Source organism: Misgurnus anguillicaudatus, chromosome 13 (assembly GCF_027580225.2).
Source record: "Misgurnus anguillicaudatus chromosome 13, ASM2758022v2, whole genome shotgun sequence".
NCBI lineage: Eukaryota > Metazoa > Chordata > Actinopteri > Cypriniformes > Cobitidae > Misgurnus > Misgurnus anguillicaudatus.
In genome coordinates this window covers 14,379,979-14,399,677 of record NC_073349.2, presented here as the reverse complement: position 1 = coordinate 14,399,677, position 19,699 = coordinate 14,379,979, and the positions used below count along the sequence as shown (strand labels likewise).

At 34.6% G+C, this 19,699-nt stretch overlaps 2 protein-coding genes across 3 annotated transcripts; one reads left to right on the top strand and one right to left on the bottom strand.

Moving 5' to 3' along the window:
* Nucleotides 1–823: 823 nt before the first annotated feature.
* pm20d1.2 (peptidase M20 domain containing 1, tandem duplicate 2) lies at nucleotides 824–9,524 on the top strand. 2 transcript variants are annotated; one of them, XM_055188068.2, is made up of 13 exons: nucleotides 825–1,108; nucleotides 1,301–1,387; nucleotides 3,440–3,675; nucleotides 3,764–3,850; nucleotides 3,939–4,072; nucleotides 4,163–4,282; nucleotides 4,381–4,456; nucleotides 4,591–4,652; nucleotides 4,733–4,811; nucleotides 7,240–7,311; nucleotides 7,559–7,724; nucleotides 7,834–7,933; nucleotides 8,016–9,523. In XM_055188068.2, exons 1-13 carry the CDS (start codon nucleotides 889–891, stop codon nucleotides 8,143–8,145), a joined length of 1,569 nt encoding a protein of 522 aa, XP_055044043.2. In that variant the 5' UTR covers nucleotides 825–888; the 3' UTR covers nucleotides 8,146–9,523. The 2 variants fall into 2 exon arrangements, with proteins under 2 accessions (XP_055044044.2, XP_055044043.2); XM_055188069.2 differs by lacking the exon at nucleotides 7,240–7,311 and having other exon boundaries at nucleotides 824–1,108; nucleotides 8,016–9,524.
* Nucleotides 9,525–10,356: 832 nt separating this feature from the next.
* On the bottom strand, nucleotides 10,357–19,438 carry LOC129431244 (acidic mammalian chitinase). The gene is made up of 12 exons (XM_055189030.2): nucleotides 19,309–19,438; nucleotides 16,424–16,493; nucleotides 16,311–16,337; nucleotides 16,027–16,231; nucleotides 15,878–15,934; nucleotides 15,633–15,798; nucleotides 14,383–14,507; nucleotides 13,915–14,038; nucleotides 12,903–13,085; nucleotides 12,685–12,801; nucleotides 12,263–12,395; nucleotides 10,357–10,971 (listed from the first exon to the last, which is right to left on the bottom strand). The coding sequence occupies exons 2-12, from the start codon at nucleotides 16,449–16,451 to the stop codon at nucleotides 10,616–10,618; spliced, it is 1,521 nt and encodes a 506-aa protein (XP_055045005.2). The 5' UTR covers nucleotides 16,452–16,493; nucleotides 19,309–19,438; the 3' UTR covers nucleotides 10,357–10,615.
* Nucleotides 19,439–19,699: the final 261 nt, after the last annotated feature.

The following is a 19,699-nucleotide window of genomic DNA, read 5'->3' as shown; positions in this document are numbered from 1 at the left end:
TGTATCATATACTGTAAATCTCCTTGGTGTCAATTTCCACTCAATAATTTGCTTTCTCTTTTTTAATTTATAAAAAAATGTATTTGTATTATAACGCATTAGCTTACATGAACTAACGATGAACAATACTTCTACAGCATTTATTAATCTTAGTTCATGTTAATTTCAGCATTCACTAAAAAAAGTTGTTAACATTTGTTAATGCACCATGAACTAATATGAATAACCTTAATAAATGATGAAAAACTATATTAGCTATTGTTTCTTCATAGTTAATGCATTTAATGTTAACAAAAACAACCTTATGTAACGTGTCGCCTAAAAAAGCTGAGACATTCTGAAATATTTTTGCTATAACATGACTAGACTGCCCTTTAATGCGTGTATATATTGAACATTTAGTTTAAATTAGATAAAACATTACTGCATTTGTTTTTGTCCGTTTTAAATTTGGTATTGTTTATGGTTGGGTGCAGGTGCTCCGTTTATTAGGCATCAAATAAAGTGCAACAAGTTAATAATACATTTTAAAACTAATTTAAATTGCATACATTGTCCACCTTAGAATCTATTAAGTTAATTAAAATCTTTTGTAGTATGATTTTGTGTGCCATGTTATGCAAGCATCATAAAGTATGTAAACCCATATTGTGCTATATTGATGTTATAATTCAGACGTAAAATACTCAATTTTATACCATATGTACCAAGGGCCTCTGCTTCCTCCTCAATCCAAAAATAATTGAAAGGCCTTTATTGTGTTGTTAATGTACAATACAAAAGTACAATCTATTTAAACCAGCAGAGGGCGATCATGTAACATCATCAAATGAGCAGCATTAAACAAACATGGATTATGAAATGACTGCTGTTTGTACTTCCTGAGTCATGACGGGCTATAAAACTCAGTGGAAATTATTCACGCTTTTTAAAGTATTATTGCTGAGCTTTATTTTATCGGTTACGCTGTTGTTTCTTGTTGCCACAGTTAGGACGTTTACATTTGATGTCAGTGCGGGACTTCATTTAGGAAAATGGGAAAATACAAACACAATTGCTCCTCGTTTAACTCCACAACAGAGAAAGGATCTGCTGGCCAACTTCAAAGGTAACAAAAACGTTAAAACGCTAAAGTCTAGATAACATCTCGGACAAATGTGCTTTAAAATCTTCGCATCACGTGAAAGCGCTAACGCGGTTAACATTTATGGATCATGGATGTGTTGTTAACGCGTGTTGACCGCTATTGTACCTATCAATAATAAGTGTAATTGTTTTATTGTCTTCTTTTTATTTACAGCTGCTATTCAGATTCCCACAGTTGCATTTACGGAGACGAATATAAACACGAATGCGCTGCGTGAGTTTGACGCGCTGATGAGGAGAGGTGAGAAATGCATGCTTGTAAAGCATGACCTTTACAGTGATCAGTCATTTGAGATGATGTACCTGTCATGATTAAAGCTGCATTATGTTTTAAACATACTAATTATTGTCCGGAATTTGCAACTGGAGACACTTAATGCGTTTTCTCGGAATTTATTACTACAAATAACACACACACATCTCGGAGACGTCTATTTAATGTCAATATTTACGTCTGCAAGATATATTGCTTGTTTGCTCATCTGCAAAACGTCACTGAGACATTTCCTAAAAGATGTCATTATAAGATTTCTGCAAGATGTAGACACACAAACAGCTGTTTCTAAGACCTTTTAACAAACCAGATGCATTCTAGATCTCCTGTGCAATCTGGGGTGGGTTTATAAAAAGTTCGTTTTTTCATGAGTCAATGGCTTTTTGTAACGGCTTCTGATTGGCCAAGCTGGCTTTACAGTGAGGGATATATCGGCAGTATCCATACCAGATTTTGCCGTGTTTGTGTACGATTAGTCCAGCGGTGGAAAATGATTCTTAAAAAAAACAATTGCAAATATCTACGCAAGCCTTTTTCCGATCTACTTAAAACCACTTTTTCCAGATAGCCTATACATATACGTATAGCTTTTAGACTATGTACTACTAATGACGAACGTCAACATTTTCATTAGAAATGGCCGAATATTGCAAAACTGAAAAGTTTTGTGTTTTAGCTCTAAATGTGTATAACACCTCAACGAAATGAGATATTTTACCAGATTTGACACGCTGATGTATGGGTACTGTCTGAGGCCACACAAATTAGAAGTTGTTCCTGCGACACTAGTAGGCCCTTATAATTGAACGAAACCTTTGACGGCAATCAAGCCATATGGTTATACAGCTGTATCTTCGCAAAACTAGAGTATATTGTCATGAAACTTGTTTTGTGTCATCATAGTCATGACCCGAGGTTTCGTCAGAGTGCCAACTAGTGGTCTCGAGACATGAAAAATTGGTGATATTTTTTGGCTTAAATCTATTGCAAACTTGGATCTAAAATCATGAGTCATCATGGATGATTCCTTTCGTGGCTTGGAGTATAATCATTGGTGAATGCCAATTCACTCCCTAGTAACTAAACAGTTCCCTAGCAACCATTTAGCATTTTATTTCTAGGTGTCAGTACATCATAGAGACACAGGGGTGGTCTCATTTTACTTGGTGGTTTGGAGTATATCAATAATTGGGGGCCATTTTACTCATAAGAAACCAATGAGAATACCATAGCAACCATTTAGCAAGACCTATATCTCTGCATCAGAACATTGTAGATGCATGAGGTTGGGATCTTTTTTGACTTATTAATCATATTGTTAAATTTTGAGACCCAACTTTTGCCACGGCAAGCACCACTCACAAGTTTTTCAACTGCTCACCCAAACTCAGCTTCAGTCTAAAAATTGGTTATTTTTGACCCATAATGGGTAAATATTGGACAGAACACACAACTGGGTTCAAATTGACCCAATGCTGGATTGTTTTAACCCACCTGGTTATTATACCCCATGGTTGCATAACAACAACCCAACATTGGGTCATTTTTAACCCAGCATGGGACATTTTTAACCTAGCATGTGTTCTTCTGTCCAATAACCAAAAATAACCAAGCCATTTTTAGAGTGTTTATTTCCTTTTGTGTCTTTCTTGGCTTTACCCCGTAATTGCTGCTTTCAGCTATTTTCTTCTTGAATTAAAGGTAGCAATTAGCAGTTTAGGTGGGGTTTGTTTACTCAAAAATTAAAAATTTGTAATTTACTCACCTTTATGCCCTTTAAACCACTTAACATTTTTTTAAAAAGTTTAAACTATTAATTTATGACAAATTGTTAAGGTTTTTTTATGTACTAACCCTTGAATGGTGAAAGAGCATTGTTTTTTAGCAGAATAAGTTAATAAATTGTTAATGCAAAAAAGGTTCAAGATCACTGTTTTTATACTTAATAAACATGTTTTTTTTTTTTTTGTATAAAAATAGGTGAAAAGATTTAGAAAAGTAACTGTGTTTCTTTGTTAGCTTTCCCAAAGGTCTTCTCATCCAGCCTGGTCAAACATGAGACAATATCAAACTACAGTCACCTGTTTACAGTGTCAGGCACTGAACTCAATCTGGAGCCCTACATGTTGCTGGCACACATTGATGTAGTGCCCGCCGATGAGGCGGACGGGTGGGATGCTCCTCCTTTCTCTGCTAAAGAAATGAATGGCTTCATTTATGGACGAGGGACCATCGACAATAAACAGTCTGTGATGGTACAGTATGATGAATCAGCAGTGCTTCATAATAATGCATGTGTTCAGTTTAACCTGCTATTCACTGTAATGATATTTACTCTTGAAGGGGATCCTTCAGGCGTTGGAATATCTACTGGAACGAGGTTACACTCCTCGACGCACCTTCTACATTGGTTTGGGTCACGATGAGGAGGTCAGTCTCAAGACCACTGACCCTTCATAACCATTGGCCTGCTACCCATAGGTAAATTATTAAGTAGCCCAAAACTATATTTTCACAGGTGAATGGCTTACAGGGTGCAGTGAATATTGTGAAGGTTCTCAAGAGTCGTGGGGTGAAGCTTCAGTACGTTTTAGATGAAGGTCTAGCAGTGCTGGATGGTATCATAAACGGTCTGGATGGACCTGTTGCTTTGTGAGACTATATTATTTTCAACAGTTCACCTAAAATAGTTATTTCATTATTGAATAAGTGAGTGTTTGAAGCCTGCTTTGTGTTTTGCAGAATAGGTGTCAGTGAAAAAGGTCAGGCCACAGTAAAGCTGACTGTTAATACTGCACCAGGACATTCATCAATGCCTCCAAGAGAAACCAGTATTGGCATATTGGCTTCAGCAGTCAGAAGGCAAGAAGAAAACCCTAACACACTTTAATGTTATGAACATAACTGAAAAGTGAAATATGAAGCATTAGTAAAGAATTCGATTTTTCATAATATCACAGGTTGGAGGATAATCCAATGCCAAGACTGTTTGGTTATGGACCTGAACGTGGCACATTTGAACACCTGGCACATCGGGTAAAACCATCCGAACTTAATATTTAAAAGATTAACAGAATGTCACAACCTTAAACACATTTCACCGAGCACCACCAAAAATAATGAGTTGCTTTTTGCATATACTGCAAGATTAATAAATCTTTCTTTTGTAGTTTGGCCTACCTCTCAGATTCATCATGTCTAATCTGTGGTTATTCTCTCCATTGATCAGCAGGTAATTCACATTTGTTGTGTTTAAACTCACTGCAGTATCTCATGTAATAACACATAGACCTGTGGCTCTTACACCTGCAGAGTAATGGAGCGAAAACCTGATACAAACGCATTTGTGAGGACAACAACAGCCGTAACCATGTTTAACTCCGGTGTAAAGGTGGGCATAAAATAGAAAATGCATTTTTCTTTTGGGTAGCACTTTACTTGAGGGGGTGTTCATGGGACTGGCATGGCACCTTCACGGTTATGACATGACACGTGTCGTGAACATGAAGGAGATTTTGTGACAGCTGTCATTGAGTGTCGTTTGTTCAATTGTGTCATTTTTAAAGCAAAGGTGACGTTGTTTGTGATGTTTTTGTTATGGAAACTTCACATTAACCAATACATCATAACTTGTCACGACAACTTGACATTAACAAGACAACACAACTGACCAACTTTTACCAGTAATACAAATTGAATTTGTCATTAAAACGTCATTAAGTGTTAATACTCTGTCAAATCGTTTTATAACAGCATCATGAATAGTCTTTAGTTCATAATGTTTTTTTTAAGTTTCCTTCATCTATTCAAGAAATAAAATTAATAATAATAATTAAAATTGTTAAAATTATATTTTATTGCATTTGGAGACCATTCACCCAAAATTAAATGTAAACAATACAATAATGGGTTAAGCCATGCAGCGTTGGGTCCATATTGCCGCAAAGTTAACTACATTAAATTTAATTAAACGTTTTGTTATTTTTTCTTCTATGTCAGAAAATATCAGAACCCTCTTTGTGAGGAAGAACAAGTTCTGTTAGTTGTCAGTTTTTTATGTATTGTGCACATACATAAAGTTAAGTATAATCTTTTGACATGTCTGTTGCATTTTGTTAAGGTATTCAAAATTATTTGACATTTAAATGACTGTTATGTCATGTTTATGACAGATTTATGACAAGTTATGATGTATTGGTTTATGTCAAGTTGTCATAACAAAGACATTTCAAACAATGTCATCTTTGCGTTAAAAATGACATAATTGAGCAAATGACACTTTAAGAGAGAGTTCACCCAAAAATGAAAATCATGTCATCATTTACTCATCCTCATGTTGTTCTAAACCTGCATGATTTTTTTTCTGATGAACACAAAAATATATATTTAGAATTTGAGAAATGATAGTAAACATACAGCAGTAAGTGACCATTGACTTCCATAGTAGGGAAAAAATATTTTGGAAGTATTGTAATAAATGATGAAGAAAATATTTTGAGAAATGATGGTAAGCATAGAGTTGATGGTACCCATTAAATTCCTTCATATTTTTTATTCCTACTATGGAAGTCTATGATCACTTACTGCTGTGTGTTTATCATAATTTCTCAAAATATCATCTTTTGTGTTCATCAGAAAAAATAAATTCATACAGGTTTAGAACAACATGAGGATGAGAAAATGATTATAAAATGTTGATTTTAAACTGAACCCTTTAATGAAAGTTGTCATAAATATGTGCATAAAATCTTCCTTATTTTGGTTCAAATCAGCCTTCATGTCATGATTATGAAGGCGTCATGTCAGTCTTATGAACTCCTCTTTAAGTTAAGTGTTACCTACTTTTGTAATAGATATAGTAGTACATATAACCAAATATCAGATTATTTGTGACCCAGTCAGCTAAAGTCATTTTTGTTTAATAAAGAACATTCTGTGAAAATATAATCTTGATATCTTTAATATTGACTGAGTAAGAGATTAAAATCAATATGAAACGTTGATGTTCCAAATCTCATCAGATTGTAAGATTTAAAGCAAAACTCCAGCCAAATATCAAAATTAACCCATAATTTAATCGCCATCAAGCAATCCGAGATACACATGTCCATCATCTTCAGACTAACACATTTGGAGTTATTTTAGTAAATGTCCTTGATTTCCCAAGCTTTTTAACGATAGAAAACAGGGATCAGGGAACAACTTCTGGCACTGAATCCCAAAAAAGTGCATCCATCATTTACAGAAGTAATTCACACGGCTACAAGGGGTTAATAAAGGTCTACCGTAGGTAATCAATGCGAAATTGTAAGAAAAATATTTTAAACTTCATAAACCATAATAACTAGCTTCCAGTAATGACGTTTTTGGAAATGTGCCATGATAAAGATAAAATCTTACAAAAGCAACATTTAATGTGATATAAATCTTAAATTTTAAAAATAACTTGGTTAGATTTGTGGCTTTAAGACAATTGATTTTCTAGTCTGCTATTGGACTTCTATTATATATTTTTTAAATAAAAAAATTCCAATGTACCTTAACATTTATAACTTTTTTTTTTACTTATCTTAAATCTTACATTCTGAAAATTAAGTGTCTCCTTTCAGAATATATCACAATCATGCCTGTACGTCAAATAGTTTAGGAGCAAAACAGTTTAGTGTGGGCATGTCATTTTCATGGTTGGTGCTAAAAGTGGGATTAACAGGTTAAGGGTGAGTAAATCATGGGGTAATTTTGATACTTGGCTGGAGTATCCGTTTAAGCCTGGATTTTACAGACTTTGTCACGTTGTTTTTCCTGATGTCTCTTGACAGGTTAATGTCTTACCGCCGCACGCGGAAGCTTTCGTCAATCTGCGAATCCACTCGGCCCAAACGTTGCAGGAGGTGAGGGGTCATGATGTAACCACAGCAATAATGTTGACACATTCAACCTAAACTAAAGCACAGAGTTCATGCTTCACTTCTAAAAGTTTATTTATTAACTTTTGCTATGTACATGTTTCAGGTGAAAGACCTAACAACCTAAAATCAATATACGATATGAGTACCAAAAGTGAAAATGTTCAGAATCCAACTCTTTCTATTTAAATGAGTATTACATATTATCATACCCCACTTTGTTTTCTTTTAGGTTATGGACTTGATCGGGTCAATTGTATCAGATGAGCGTGTGAAGATAGAGTTGGTCAACGGGTTCGATCCATTGCCCATCAGTTCCTATGACGAACGGTCATTTGGTTACCAAATCATTAAGAAAACTGTGCAAGGCATGTTTCCTCACGTCAGTGTGGCTCCTGGTAAGTCCGCATTGGGTACTTCATATCTACTTGAGTGCCTCTTACACACTTAATCGACTCATGAAGAGGTATCATTCACTCTTAGCTGTTCAATGACTTCCTCTCCCAGGTATTTGTGTTGGCAATACTGACAGTCGTCACTATAAGGACATCGCTCGAGACATTTATCGCTTTGCCCCATCGTGGTTTAAACCAGGTGATCCTCAGAGGTACGACACATGCTTGTACTGCAGTATTGCTGTTGTATGGCTGTCCCAGTGAAATGTCTTTACCTTTATGTCCCCCTAATAGATTTCATGGAGTGAATGAGAGAATCTCCATCAAGAACTATGAAGAGCTCGTGCTGTTTTACTTCCAGCTCATCCAGAATAATGATGTAAGGACGTTGCCTTCACCTCACAGCAGCCAGCATGAGCTGTAGGACTTTCGGCAATACAAGACATTAAGGTTGACACTCAGCATAGGGAGATTTGTTTTAATGAATGTAAAATTTTAATGTATACAAAATCATAAGTAGAACCACTACAGAAAGGCGTTTTGGGGCCCTATACATTTTAGTGACATAGATAGTATGGCTGGGGAAAAAATCGATTTTTCGATTAATATTTTTTTACGTGGTCGATTCTCAAAGGCCACGAATCAAATTTTTTTAATGAAATAAGCTGATCCTGTTTAATAAGGACTGCGGCTGTTTTGATTTTTTTCAGCATACATTTTTCATCTTGCATCAAAATTGCATTGTATTTAACATAATTGTATGCATTTGAAAATTAGAGATGGGTTCTGTTTTAATGTACCCAAGTGTACCTAAAATAAAAAAGTGTAATTTTTAATTTCTTTTTATTAATTACCCACCTTACCAACAAAAAATAAGTATTTGTATTAAATCTATATTCATTGAGTTGAATCGACTATAAAAATCGGTCCGAGAATCTGAATCAAACCGAGAATCGAAATCGAATCGATCCGATAGCTTATGAATCAAAATCGAATCAATCCGGAACATCTGAATCGATACCCAGCCCTAGTAGATAGATTGTAGTGATAGGAAAACAAAGGGCATCATTTCTAACAATTCATTAACCTGAACTCTTAATGGAGTGATATCATGAACAAGGCATTGCACTGAAAATATTAATGATTGCTATGAGTAACTTTATTGGCTGAAATATAAAAACTCCTTTAAAGTGACTGATCACCAATACAGTTCCTCACACACTTACTGTAGGGAATCACAGCCAGTGTTTGGTATTTTAGGGATACACGAATACAGTTTGAAAAAACATCCTACCAGTTTGCATTGTTTGGATCCTACATGCTTGTTTACGAGGTGCAGATATGCCGTGTTACCGGTTTGGATAAACCCTTTGTTTCAGACATACCCTGAGCACTTCCTAGTTATTCACAAATGTGTTTTGCATTTGTATGGGGTTTTTTTTTTCAAATATGGGCCAACAGGTTCTTTTTAGATTCAGTCTGTCTAATAATCATCTGCCGAAAAAGACTGAAGTGCTTTATTTCACCCTTAAAGGAAGGTAAAAAGTTTTAGTCTGGTGAAAGGTTTAAAGTGTGGGTCAATAAACCCAAAGTTGCTTTTGGAGATCAGTTACATAAAGTTTGCTGTTAGAGATCTGTACTGAGCTAAACAAAGAGTGCTTTTGATTTTTGGACGTTACCTTGAATTCTTGATTCTGTTTTGCACTGATCTGTACTGTAATTTTTTTAATGTATTGTTTTGATTATCTCAACATTTCATGATGGATAATAAATAATTAAAAAACACAAACATATGTAGTATTTTTACTGATTCAGAGGAATTGATCTCTTATACAGTACTGTGCAAAAGGCTTAGGCCACCACCACCAGACTTGTTGTTTTAGAAGCTTTAATGTCCATCCATATTTATTTTTCAATCTGTTTTATTAAGATACAAACAGAAAATACAGGAAATATGTACAAAAAATAAAAACTTACATTTTCAGAACTAAATGTCTTTAGCCATCGCCAGTGTTTAGTGTGACCTCTCTTGGATTTATTTTTATTTAGGTTTCAGAGATCCTGCAATTTCCTGCTATTGCTCTAGTGGAAGTTTATCCTAAAAACACACATCAGTTTACATGTTTATATAGATTTTAATACTATATACACATTTCCTGTATTTTCTGGATGTATTCTATTAAAGAGACTGAGGAAACAATTATATATGATCACTATAACATTGCAAAAACAACAAATCTAATTCTGGCATGGTGGCTTAAGACTTTTGCACAGTACTGTATATTTTAGATACGATATATAGATGTTTTACGCACAGGCCTAATCCAAAATGAACTTCCGGTCTGTATTCACTTATCAGTCTGGCTACTGGCTAAACTGATCTCTGAATTAAATAATTTGTCGAAAATAAAATGTTTGGGTTTGCTAAAGATGAGGGGAGACGACGAGGATAGATCACAACTGTGTGGAGAGGTTTGGCAGCCAGGCGGGAATTCAGGGACTTGCACTGTAGCTAACATTGTATACATTCATTTTACAATAATTTTAGCTCAGTTTAATAGTTAATGGTGCACTGTGTAAATTTAAGCGGCATCCAGTCCTGCTATATGTGAAATCATAAACCTGTACAACAATCTTGCAAACTAATTAGCCTTTTTTTATTCAGGTTAGTATAATCATACAATTTTAGACGGTGTAGCATAATATTAGTATAAAGAAGTATTACAACACAATACATAAAAGTATGTGGTTTCCCCATCCCAATTTAAAGAAAGTATTTTAATATCAAAAGCACACGTTTGTGTGACTGTTACCAGATGCACTGGACCAATAACATTGCACACATTTCTCCTACAGGAGTGTTACAGTACTACACATTAGATTACATGGGCCTGTCACTCCACATTCACAGCCACATTAGAAAGCGCAGGAGGCCAGTCACAGCACAAACAGGCAGTATTAAAGATAGTTCTTGCAGGACATTTCTGAACAAATGTTCTTTCATTGGCACACTGAATAAAGGATGCCACGTCATCTGGGTTAGAATAAATACCATCTGGTTGGCCTACACAATATCTTCCTCCAGCTGTACCTGTTGGCAAAACATAAGGTCTTGTTGTAGGCATATTTGTTGGCTGACCATGAGGAAGTGTTGTTTTTACTGGCTGTTCATTAGGTCTTGTATTTGTTGGCAGGGCATAAGGTGTTTTCGTTGTCCCACCAGCCTGATGGGTTGCATTTGGAGAGAATTCTGGAGAAGAATTTAAGCGATGTTATACTTTATTTAATTTTTTTGCATCATTCATTTGGTTTATATGGAAGCCCATTTCCGCCATAAGGAAAAAAAAACATGTTCTGGTAAAAGTCGAAATTATGACTTTTAAAGAAATTATGATTGATATAAAAAGGTATATAAAAGTCATATAAAAGTGAAAAGTATCTACATGAAAGTAAATTTTTAAATATTTGTATTTTATCAGTGTTTTTCTTTGAAAAACATACGTTTCAAAGCATATTATCATAATTTTTACTCCACTACATTTCATAATTTCAAGTCTTTGGTTTATAATTAATATTTAAGTACATTAAACATTTAGTAATTTTTTACTTAAGTAAAAAGTACTTTCGTACTTTACGCAAGAAAATTAAAAGTACACAATTTTTATATAATTAGGTATTAAATCATATGCAATATTAAAGGAATACACAGTATGATTCTATGCTTTAGAATGTAGTGAACATTTTTTAGTAAAGTAAATTTTTTCCCAAGACGAACACTCCGATAAAGCACAGATGCTTGAAAAATGTAACTAAATACCTAAGTAGTGTCCACTTCTGGTCATAATTTTGAGTTCTTATCTCATTATTTTGACGTTAAAAGTCATAATTTCAACTTTTACCAGAACATGATTTTTCTTATGTGGCGGAAATGTGCTCCTTTCATAGGTTCATACCATCTTTGTATGTATAAAGGCTGTCAATCTTTTAAGGAATAGTTCAACCAAATATTTAATTATATTAATGCATAATACAGTTTATATTAAAGTATATTCTCTCATGAACCTGTACACTGTAAAAAAGTTCCTCTCAACTAGTGAGAACGAAGTTGGTATAAATTAAACATATTAAGTTGAATTGGCTTTAGTTATTACAACTTTATTTTTTATAATTTATAGCAAAGTGAAAAGTGGAAATTAATTTTAAATTCAAGTTGGTTAAACTTAATTTTTACAGTGTATGAGATTTAAAGCTGTCATGCCACCATAATTAACTGTTTGCTTTATTTTCAGTTTCACTAAAAAGCTTAAAAATATTATAATTGTCTTTCACAAACCTTTTATATTTGGCATTTGGATTACTTTAATGATGAATGGATTTGCTTTTTATAGATTATCCCATATTAGAAGATGAAATAATGGCATTTAAATTTAACCCAATTATAGGAAGTTGTGAAGGGGGAAAAATGGCATTAGGGTCAATTATAAGATAATTTTCATATTTGTGTAAACTATTCTTTTAATATTCATTATTTATCAGTTTACCAATGTTAAGAAGTTGATGCAGGTGACCGATGAGAGGGTTATTGCCCTGCCCGCAGAACTGTCCTGAAAAGTCATCGAGATCCAGAGCCCAGACAACGGCTCCTCCAAACTTATTGTCCTTGAGGTAGCGCACCTGAAGCAGAACCAGATTACATTTATTAGTACCTTAATATTGTTTGACAGACATCCAATGTAGTGCAGTGTGTAGGCCAGAGGTCTCGACCCTTTTTTTGGATGGCTACTGTCCTGCAGATTTCAGCTCCAACCCTTTTCAAACACACCTAAACCAGCTTATCAAGTTGCTCAGGGCTATCTAAAAATTGTAGGCAGGTGTGTTGGAGCAGGGTGGTAACCAAAGTATGCAGTAGAAGAGGTCAGGGTTTATAATCCCGGCTGTAGGCTAACCTCATTTTCACAATTACCTTCGTCTCAAAGCTGTCCTTGTTGTCAAACCCCACCCATTCTTGTTCTTTGGTTGCATATGGAACTTTTTGGTCATCGATGAGTTGCAAAGAGGCACCTTGAAGGAAAGTGCAGACCTGATGGGAAATAAGCAAATGATTATATTGCAATTAGGCTGCATGTATAAAATACTTCATACAAGAATATAATGCGTTATATATGAGTTTATAGACAAGACCTCGAAATAGGACCAGAATCCGGCCTCTCTGGTGTACGTTCCAGCTGAAGCCGGACCACCCGCTGGGTCTCCCACTCCACTAGCCGTGGACGACAGACGAAACGTTCGTCCATATGTTGCAAACCCCATCCTCAGCTTCTCCACGGGAGCGCCCTGATCTCTCCAGTATGTCATTGCAAAATCCTGCGTTGACATTGCGAGATATTTAGTTTTTCTGATGCTTCACTGCGTCAATAACATTTCATATTTGTATGTCCAGCCTGATCTCTAAGAAATGTGATTCTACCTTACAAGGTGGTGAATTATATGAATTTCTATAAAACAATAAACAATAAGGAAGCTCATTCTCTTAACATCATTGGGGCAATACCAGATCGTACTTAAATGTACAGATGAGATTGGTTGCTAGGTATCCACCTTGTAAAATACAATTACTGTGAGATTGTGCTGGTATATTTTTTACATTTTGACTTAGGGCACCTTTTACGCAAAATCCACTTAAGGTGTTTGGACATAAATGTTTGTTGGCAGTGAACACAACCCTACAATTCAAAAATCCACCCTCCTTCTTTTTTATTCCCTATTAAACCAAAGCATGCTGTTTTGATTTGTTTGTAAATGCGACATCAAACAAACAAAGCCCCGCCCACGGCCACTGACTAACTGGTTCGTTTTACCCAAAAGCTTTTCTAAATGTGTCTGTTAGCACATTGTCGCGCTAATGCAGCTAAATATACTATTGTCTCAGACTATATTCACAGGAATCAGATCTGTTTTTAACTGAAAGCGCCTTATTGTCTGTTAATAAGGGAGTGAGGAGCAGCAGCTCATTTGCATTTAAACCTCACCAAAATAGGGGCTTTGTGTACATGCTATAACAAATGATCCGTGGGGTATTTTAAGCTGAAACTTCACAGACAGATTTAAGGCACACCTGAGACTTATATTACATCTTGTAAAAATTGGCATAACATGTGACCTTTAAATTAAGAACATTGTAAAGTATTCTTACGGTATTAAAGTAGATGTTGTCCCCTGTGTCTTTAGACCCACGATACAAAGGACTGTTGTGTCCGGTGACACTCTCCCATGAGCCGTGGAAGTCGTAAGTCATGACACTGATGAAGTCCAAATACCTGCATTACCATGATCAACCACAAGTTTATGGTATCATTTTCACATGCATTAACACAGTGTTTCCCAACCCTGGTCCTCGGGCACCCCCTCCCAGAAAGTTTTAGATGTCTCCTTATTTAACACACCTGATTTAAATCATCAGCTTGTTAGGGAGACATGTTTACCATTTTAGAAGGAGGCTGATGAGTCAAATCAGGTGTTTTAAATAAGGAGACATCTAAAACTTTCTGGGAGGGGGTGCCCGAGGACCAGGGTTGGGAAACACTGCTTTAACAGGTAGATACTCAGGATTCAAAGTGAATAAAACTCTCTATCTATCTAATAAACAACACAAAAGACATACTTGGAAATTTCTGCAATTTCATAACCAGCATCAATAGACGCTTTCCCACCAGCCACTGCAGCAGAGAGCATGAGTCTGGGCTTTCCAGTAGTTTGACTCTCTGCCTCATAAGCTTCCAGGAGCTCCTGTTAAGTTCACAGTTATAATACAGTTAAAAAGTGTTAATTTAAACCTCTAACTTTGCAATAAAAAATAAAAAAAATTCCAGGGTGCATTTTCATATACTACGCATATAGGCTACAAAAGCTGGTGAGACCTGACAACACTCCGTACATAGCCCCTACCCCTGAGAATCGTCACTCTTGACGAACAATTGATGATTGGGGCTAAGGGTATGCACGTGACGTCACCGTTGGCAAAAGTGACTGCTGTTACGCCCACTGAGTGGCAAAAGACAGAGCATTTATGTACAGTGTAAAATCGGCGAAAACATTGTGAAAACGCATGTAAATTGGAAAAATCTGTTGTGCGATAGACTGTACTAACAGATTAACAAGAATTTGGAGCTATTGTTTTACAGACTGCCAAAAAACACTGAAAGGAGAAGTAAATTGATCGTTCATGCCAACGTCCACAGACCACAGGTGGGTTGATAAGTTGCTAGGGTCACTAAAACAGAGGTTTTACTTTCTACTTAAAAGTATTTTTTCAAGTATTTGTGTTTTATCCGTGTTTTCTTGGGAAAACATACATTCCAAAGCATATTTTACTATATTACATTTCATAAATACACGTTTTTGTTTTACATTTAATATTTAAGTACATTAACATACTTTTGCTCAAGTAAAAGTACACAATTTTAATGTAATTAGGTATTAAATCAATTTTAATATGCAATATTAAAGAATACACAGTATGATTCTGCTTGTAGTGAAGTTAATTTTTTTACCAAGACAAACACTGTAATAAAGCACAGATGCTTGGGAAATGAAACTAATGTAACTAAGTATTGTTCACCTCTGCTATGAAGTCCAACTAAATTCAATTTAAGCTGATAATAGGCAGTTTTACTGGCATTTTCGCAGCACCCGCTATGAAAACCAGCCATTTTGTTGAACCTTTGCCACTCAACAGTTCAAGTTCGGGGGTGGTCACGTGGAAGTGATGTCAATGCATACCCTATATTCTCCCATTCATAATAATAATTGCGTTCTATTTCTAGTTTTTTACACTTTTAAAATCATTTTTATGTATTTGTGTCCCAGACAATGTGGTGTTTTGATTATTTCAAAGAGTAAATGCTAAAGTACCTTGCAGAGCAATGTGAACCTTTGCTTGTCTTCTGGTGGACTTCCACGGGAACCAGGATATTCCCAGTCCAGATCCAAACCATCAAAACCATGTTGCCTCAAAAAACTGATGGTGGACTGAATAAACGTCTGCCTGTTTTGTGGGGTTGACACCATGGCACTGAACCTGAAATAATGGCAAGAATAAATCCAGTTCAGTTTGATGAAAACCATTCAATGTTGCAGTATTGAAGCAGGACACTTACTGAGTTATGCCAAAGTTCCAGCCTCCCACAGCCAAAAGTGTTTTCAAACCAGGATTTCTGTCAAATATTTATCTCATTATTCAAACGTGCCTTTTGAAATGGCAAATAATCACTTTGCTATATACTTTATATAATTTGATAACACTTACGTTTGCTTCAATCCGTTGAAAGATTGGTAGAGAGTTTCATCGTTCCATTCATAGGTGGTCAGCTGATTTGCCTGATTAATTACTGAAAATGCGTAAATCAAATGGGTGCATAACTGTGGGTCTATGTTTGAAGGCAAGTACTTGCCAACGTCAGGCCTGTACTGGGACCAGTTTGTAAAGTAGCATGCGAGATCAGAACCCAATGCTGGAATGACAAAAAGGAATTTAAAACAATGTGAATTTATTAAAATTAACATCAAATTTTACTTGAGGAAAAAACTTACCAAAATGACAAAATGCCAAACAAAACCCTGAAAAGATGGGAAATGTTAAACACTAAAATTAAACACTATCAAACTCCAAAAAGTAAATACATCACCAAGTAAAAAATACTCACCAGCTAAACAAATGAATTTAGCCATCATATGGTTGTGGTTGTGTCAGGCACGAGATTGCTTGCTAATGCTCTAAGAAAGAAAGTGACATTGGTTATATTTTTCCTCTTATTTCCCAACACAGACAACACACACCCCCTGGATGACACCAATGATTAACCAAAATGCAAATGAACCAAAATGCCCAAATATAGCTGTTGTGACGTCATCCACTTCAGATAATGTCACAAATTACATGTTTGGTAAGCAAACGTTGCACAATAGCTGTAGGCTTTAGTTTAGGGGATTTTTCAGTAACATAATTGAGGGACTCAAATCCATTTAAATAAATCTCTAAAGGTCATAAACAAGTTCAGTTTCCTGTCACGCAGTTGATGATCGAACCGATTTAAAAATGACACAGTCAATCTGGTGTAACTAATGCAATCATTTGGATTTCACCACAGCTTTCCTTAAAAAATACTAGTAAGAGTGATGTATGCTGTTTTCTGCATCAAGTACGAGAAGTCATACATTTTTTTAAATAAAAAGATGTTAATTATGAGATCAAAGTATTCATAATTTGAGTATAAACTCAAAACAGTTGTAGAATTATAAGATTACAGTTAAATTAAATTAAATTAAATTAAATTAAATTAAATTAAATTAAATTAAATTAAATTAAATTAAATTAAATTAAATTAAATTAAATTAAATTAAATTAAATTAAATTAAATTATTCTAAGAATTAAGTAAAAGTAACACAAATTAAGTCATATCATACAAGAATGTACAAAAGTTGTCACAAAGCGGTACCTAAAAAGCGGTAATTTTGTTCTTATAACCCGTTGTGTTTCTGGTTTCATGTGTTAAAGTATTGATCAATCTAAAGGTTATTTAGTGCTCTAACACATCCTGAAGTTTGACTTTTCTGAGTTTTTCAAAATAAAAGTAAATCTGGTTTAAATGTGAGGAGATCCTGTCGGGTTGAAAGTAACACTTGTTACTTTTGTCCTGCTGCTAATACTGTTGTATACGTTGAAAATGTATATTATTCTAATCTGATTTAATTTAATTTACGTAGTGTTCAAACTGTTAAAAAAGTTTATTTTCAACAATTGAAGTTTGTACTGTTGGTTGCTTTTGAAAAATTTGATAAAACTGAAATTTTAAATGAAAATGTAATTTCATATTTTTTTACAAAGATAAATTAAAAAATATGTTTGCAGTTACATATTAACAAGGTCATAGTCATGTATATTTAATAAAAACACGTGTAACACAAAAAATCTTGTTTTGTTGTATTACATTTGATCCACCTGTGTGTTACTTTCGTCCCTGCAGGTGGGGTTGAAAGTAACAATTCACTACTTATGTTTAAAGTGAAATTATACTTAAGATGTTTTAAATTTTTACAAAATTCAACCTGGTATTGATAGACCACACTTGTGAGTTATTGACCAGCAAAAATATATCTCTGTCTATAACATTATCTTTTAAAATTAAGTTTTTTATGATAATGCCCCTGCTTTCCCCTAATGCTTTGTGTTTAAATTTTATTTTTAATAAAAACCAGGTGACCCCCCCAATTTATATTTTTGTGCTTTATAGGGATGCCTTAATGCTTATTGAACACTGCTCTGCACCCATTTCCAATAATAAAGCAAATAACTTGGTAGCCTATTATTATTACTGTGATATCACATTTTTTCTTGTAACATTGTGTTTACAATATCAAGGAAAGAAAAGTTTTATAGCAGATTTCATACATGTAATTAATGTAGTAATTAATGTAATTCACCAAGTGCTATTTAGAGAAGTTAGATACACTGCAAGAAGTAAAAAGTCAGATACACTTAAAACATTACTTCACTTGGTAACACTTAAACTTAAATCTTTCACCTAAAGTAACATTTACATTTTTTATTTTTTAAGTGTTGCCAACGTTTGATCCAACGTTTCACTTTTTACAGTGCCTAAAACTTTAAAATGAAAGGAAATAAAATGGAAAAAAATTATAAATGCACATAAAAAGAAATAAAAAGACTGACATAAAAGTGCAGTATGTGTGAGACAGCACAGTCCTCAGTTAGTAAATGTACAGCTAGAAAAATGTTTGTTTTTCAAAGTGTTACTATTGAAGCGCATCCGATCTTATCTGGAAGCTGCTTCCAGCTGCGGGTGGCAAAATGAACAAAACTTCCTTCTTAAAATGTTATTCTCCAACAATTTACCATGACATCATCTAAAATAAGTTATACTATACATTTGTATCTGATTTACACAAGTTACAGATTGGTTCAGTATCTGCTCGTGAGTCATGAGTTACACGGTGTGCTTCATTAGACAGCATTCAAATGGAACAACCAAATCTGAACATTTACAATTAGTCCTTTAGCAGATGCTTTCATCCTAAGCAAATCATAAATGAGGAACAACAAACAATAGCCTGTTATACATGAAGAACTGTAAAAATGAGTTTCAGAAGTAATCTAGAGAAGTAAAAGCATGAGAAAAGAGAAAAAGATACAATCATACAATACACAGAAGTGAAAAATAGGGTGGCAAATTATTGTAAAGTTTTAATAGTGGATGTGAAAGATGCTTTGTTTTGAAGTGACATCATGTAAGGTACAGATAGCTTTTACTTACTGGGTAATTTAGTAATTACCAGATACAAGCCCTGAACCTAACCCTAAACCTAATCCATATTAATCCAAACATGTAGTTACAAGTAATATTTTGTTGGGTAAGTGCGCTGTAATTATGCTCATACTATTAAATAAAGTGCCTTTATAAAAGCAATTATAAAACATTCTTTATTTATATCCTTAATAATAAGCAATTATCTATATGTATTTTAACCCAATAACAAACATTGTAGACCATGCAATTCATAACTACATACCTTTAAAACAGATGAAAATGGCGCCACACTGCAGTCTGATTTTTTCGGATAAATCCAAAAACACACCGGTACAGCCGAAAGCTTCGAGACTAAAGCCTGTCAGCACACTGTCAGCTATTTGTTGTTACACGTGCAGACTATACGTGCCTGTGCATTACAAGCTCGTTCTCTTCCTGTATATATATCCTTAAAACTACCTTTATGTAAACTCGCCCACATGACAAGGTAGGAGATACCAAACAAGGACAGCTTGCGGCAGTTTTTGATTTGTGAGCAGATAAACTGAGACAAGGGGGAAAATGAGATTTCCTCATAAGATATGATAGTGGTTTGGTCTCTATGTTACTTTCCTCTGGACAATGCACACACCTGACCAGACTAATGGACTGGT

Excerpts from the sequence above, each read along its gene's own strand:
- pm20d1.2 (XM_055188068.2), top strand. The coding sequence starts at position 889 with ATGACGGGCTATAAAACTCAGTGGAAATTATTCACGCTTTTTAAAGTA. Across the intron at positions 1,388-3,439 it reads TGACGCGCTGATGAGGAGAG|CTTTCCCAAAGGTCTTCTCA; the intron begins GTGAGAAATGCA and ends TTTCTTTGTTAG. Across the intron at positions 7,934-8,015 it reads AAACCAGGTGATCCTCAGAG|ATTTCATGGAGTGAATGAGA; the intron begins GTACGACACATG and ends TCCCCCTAATAG.
- LOC129431244 (XM_055189030.2), bottom strand. The coding sequence starts at position 16,451 with ATGATGGCTAAATTCATTTGTTTAGCTG. Across the intron at positions 16,232-16,310 it reads TTTGGCATTTTGTCATTTTG|CATTGGGTTCTGATCTCGCA; the intron begins GTAAGTTTTTTC and ends TTGTCATTCCAG. Across the intron at positions 14,508-15,632 it reads GGTTCACATTGCTCTGCAAG|GAGCTCCTGGAAGCTTATGA; the intron begins GTACTTTAGCAT and ends TGAACTTAACAG.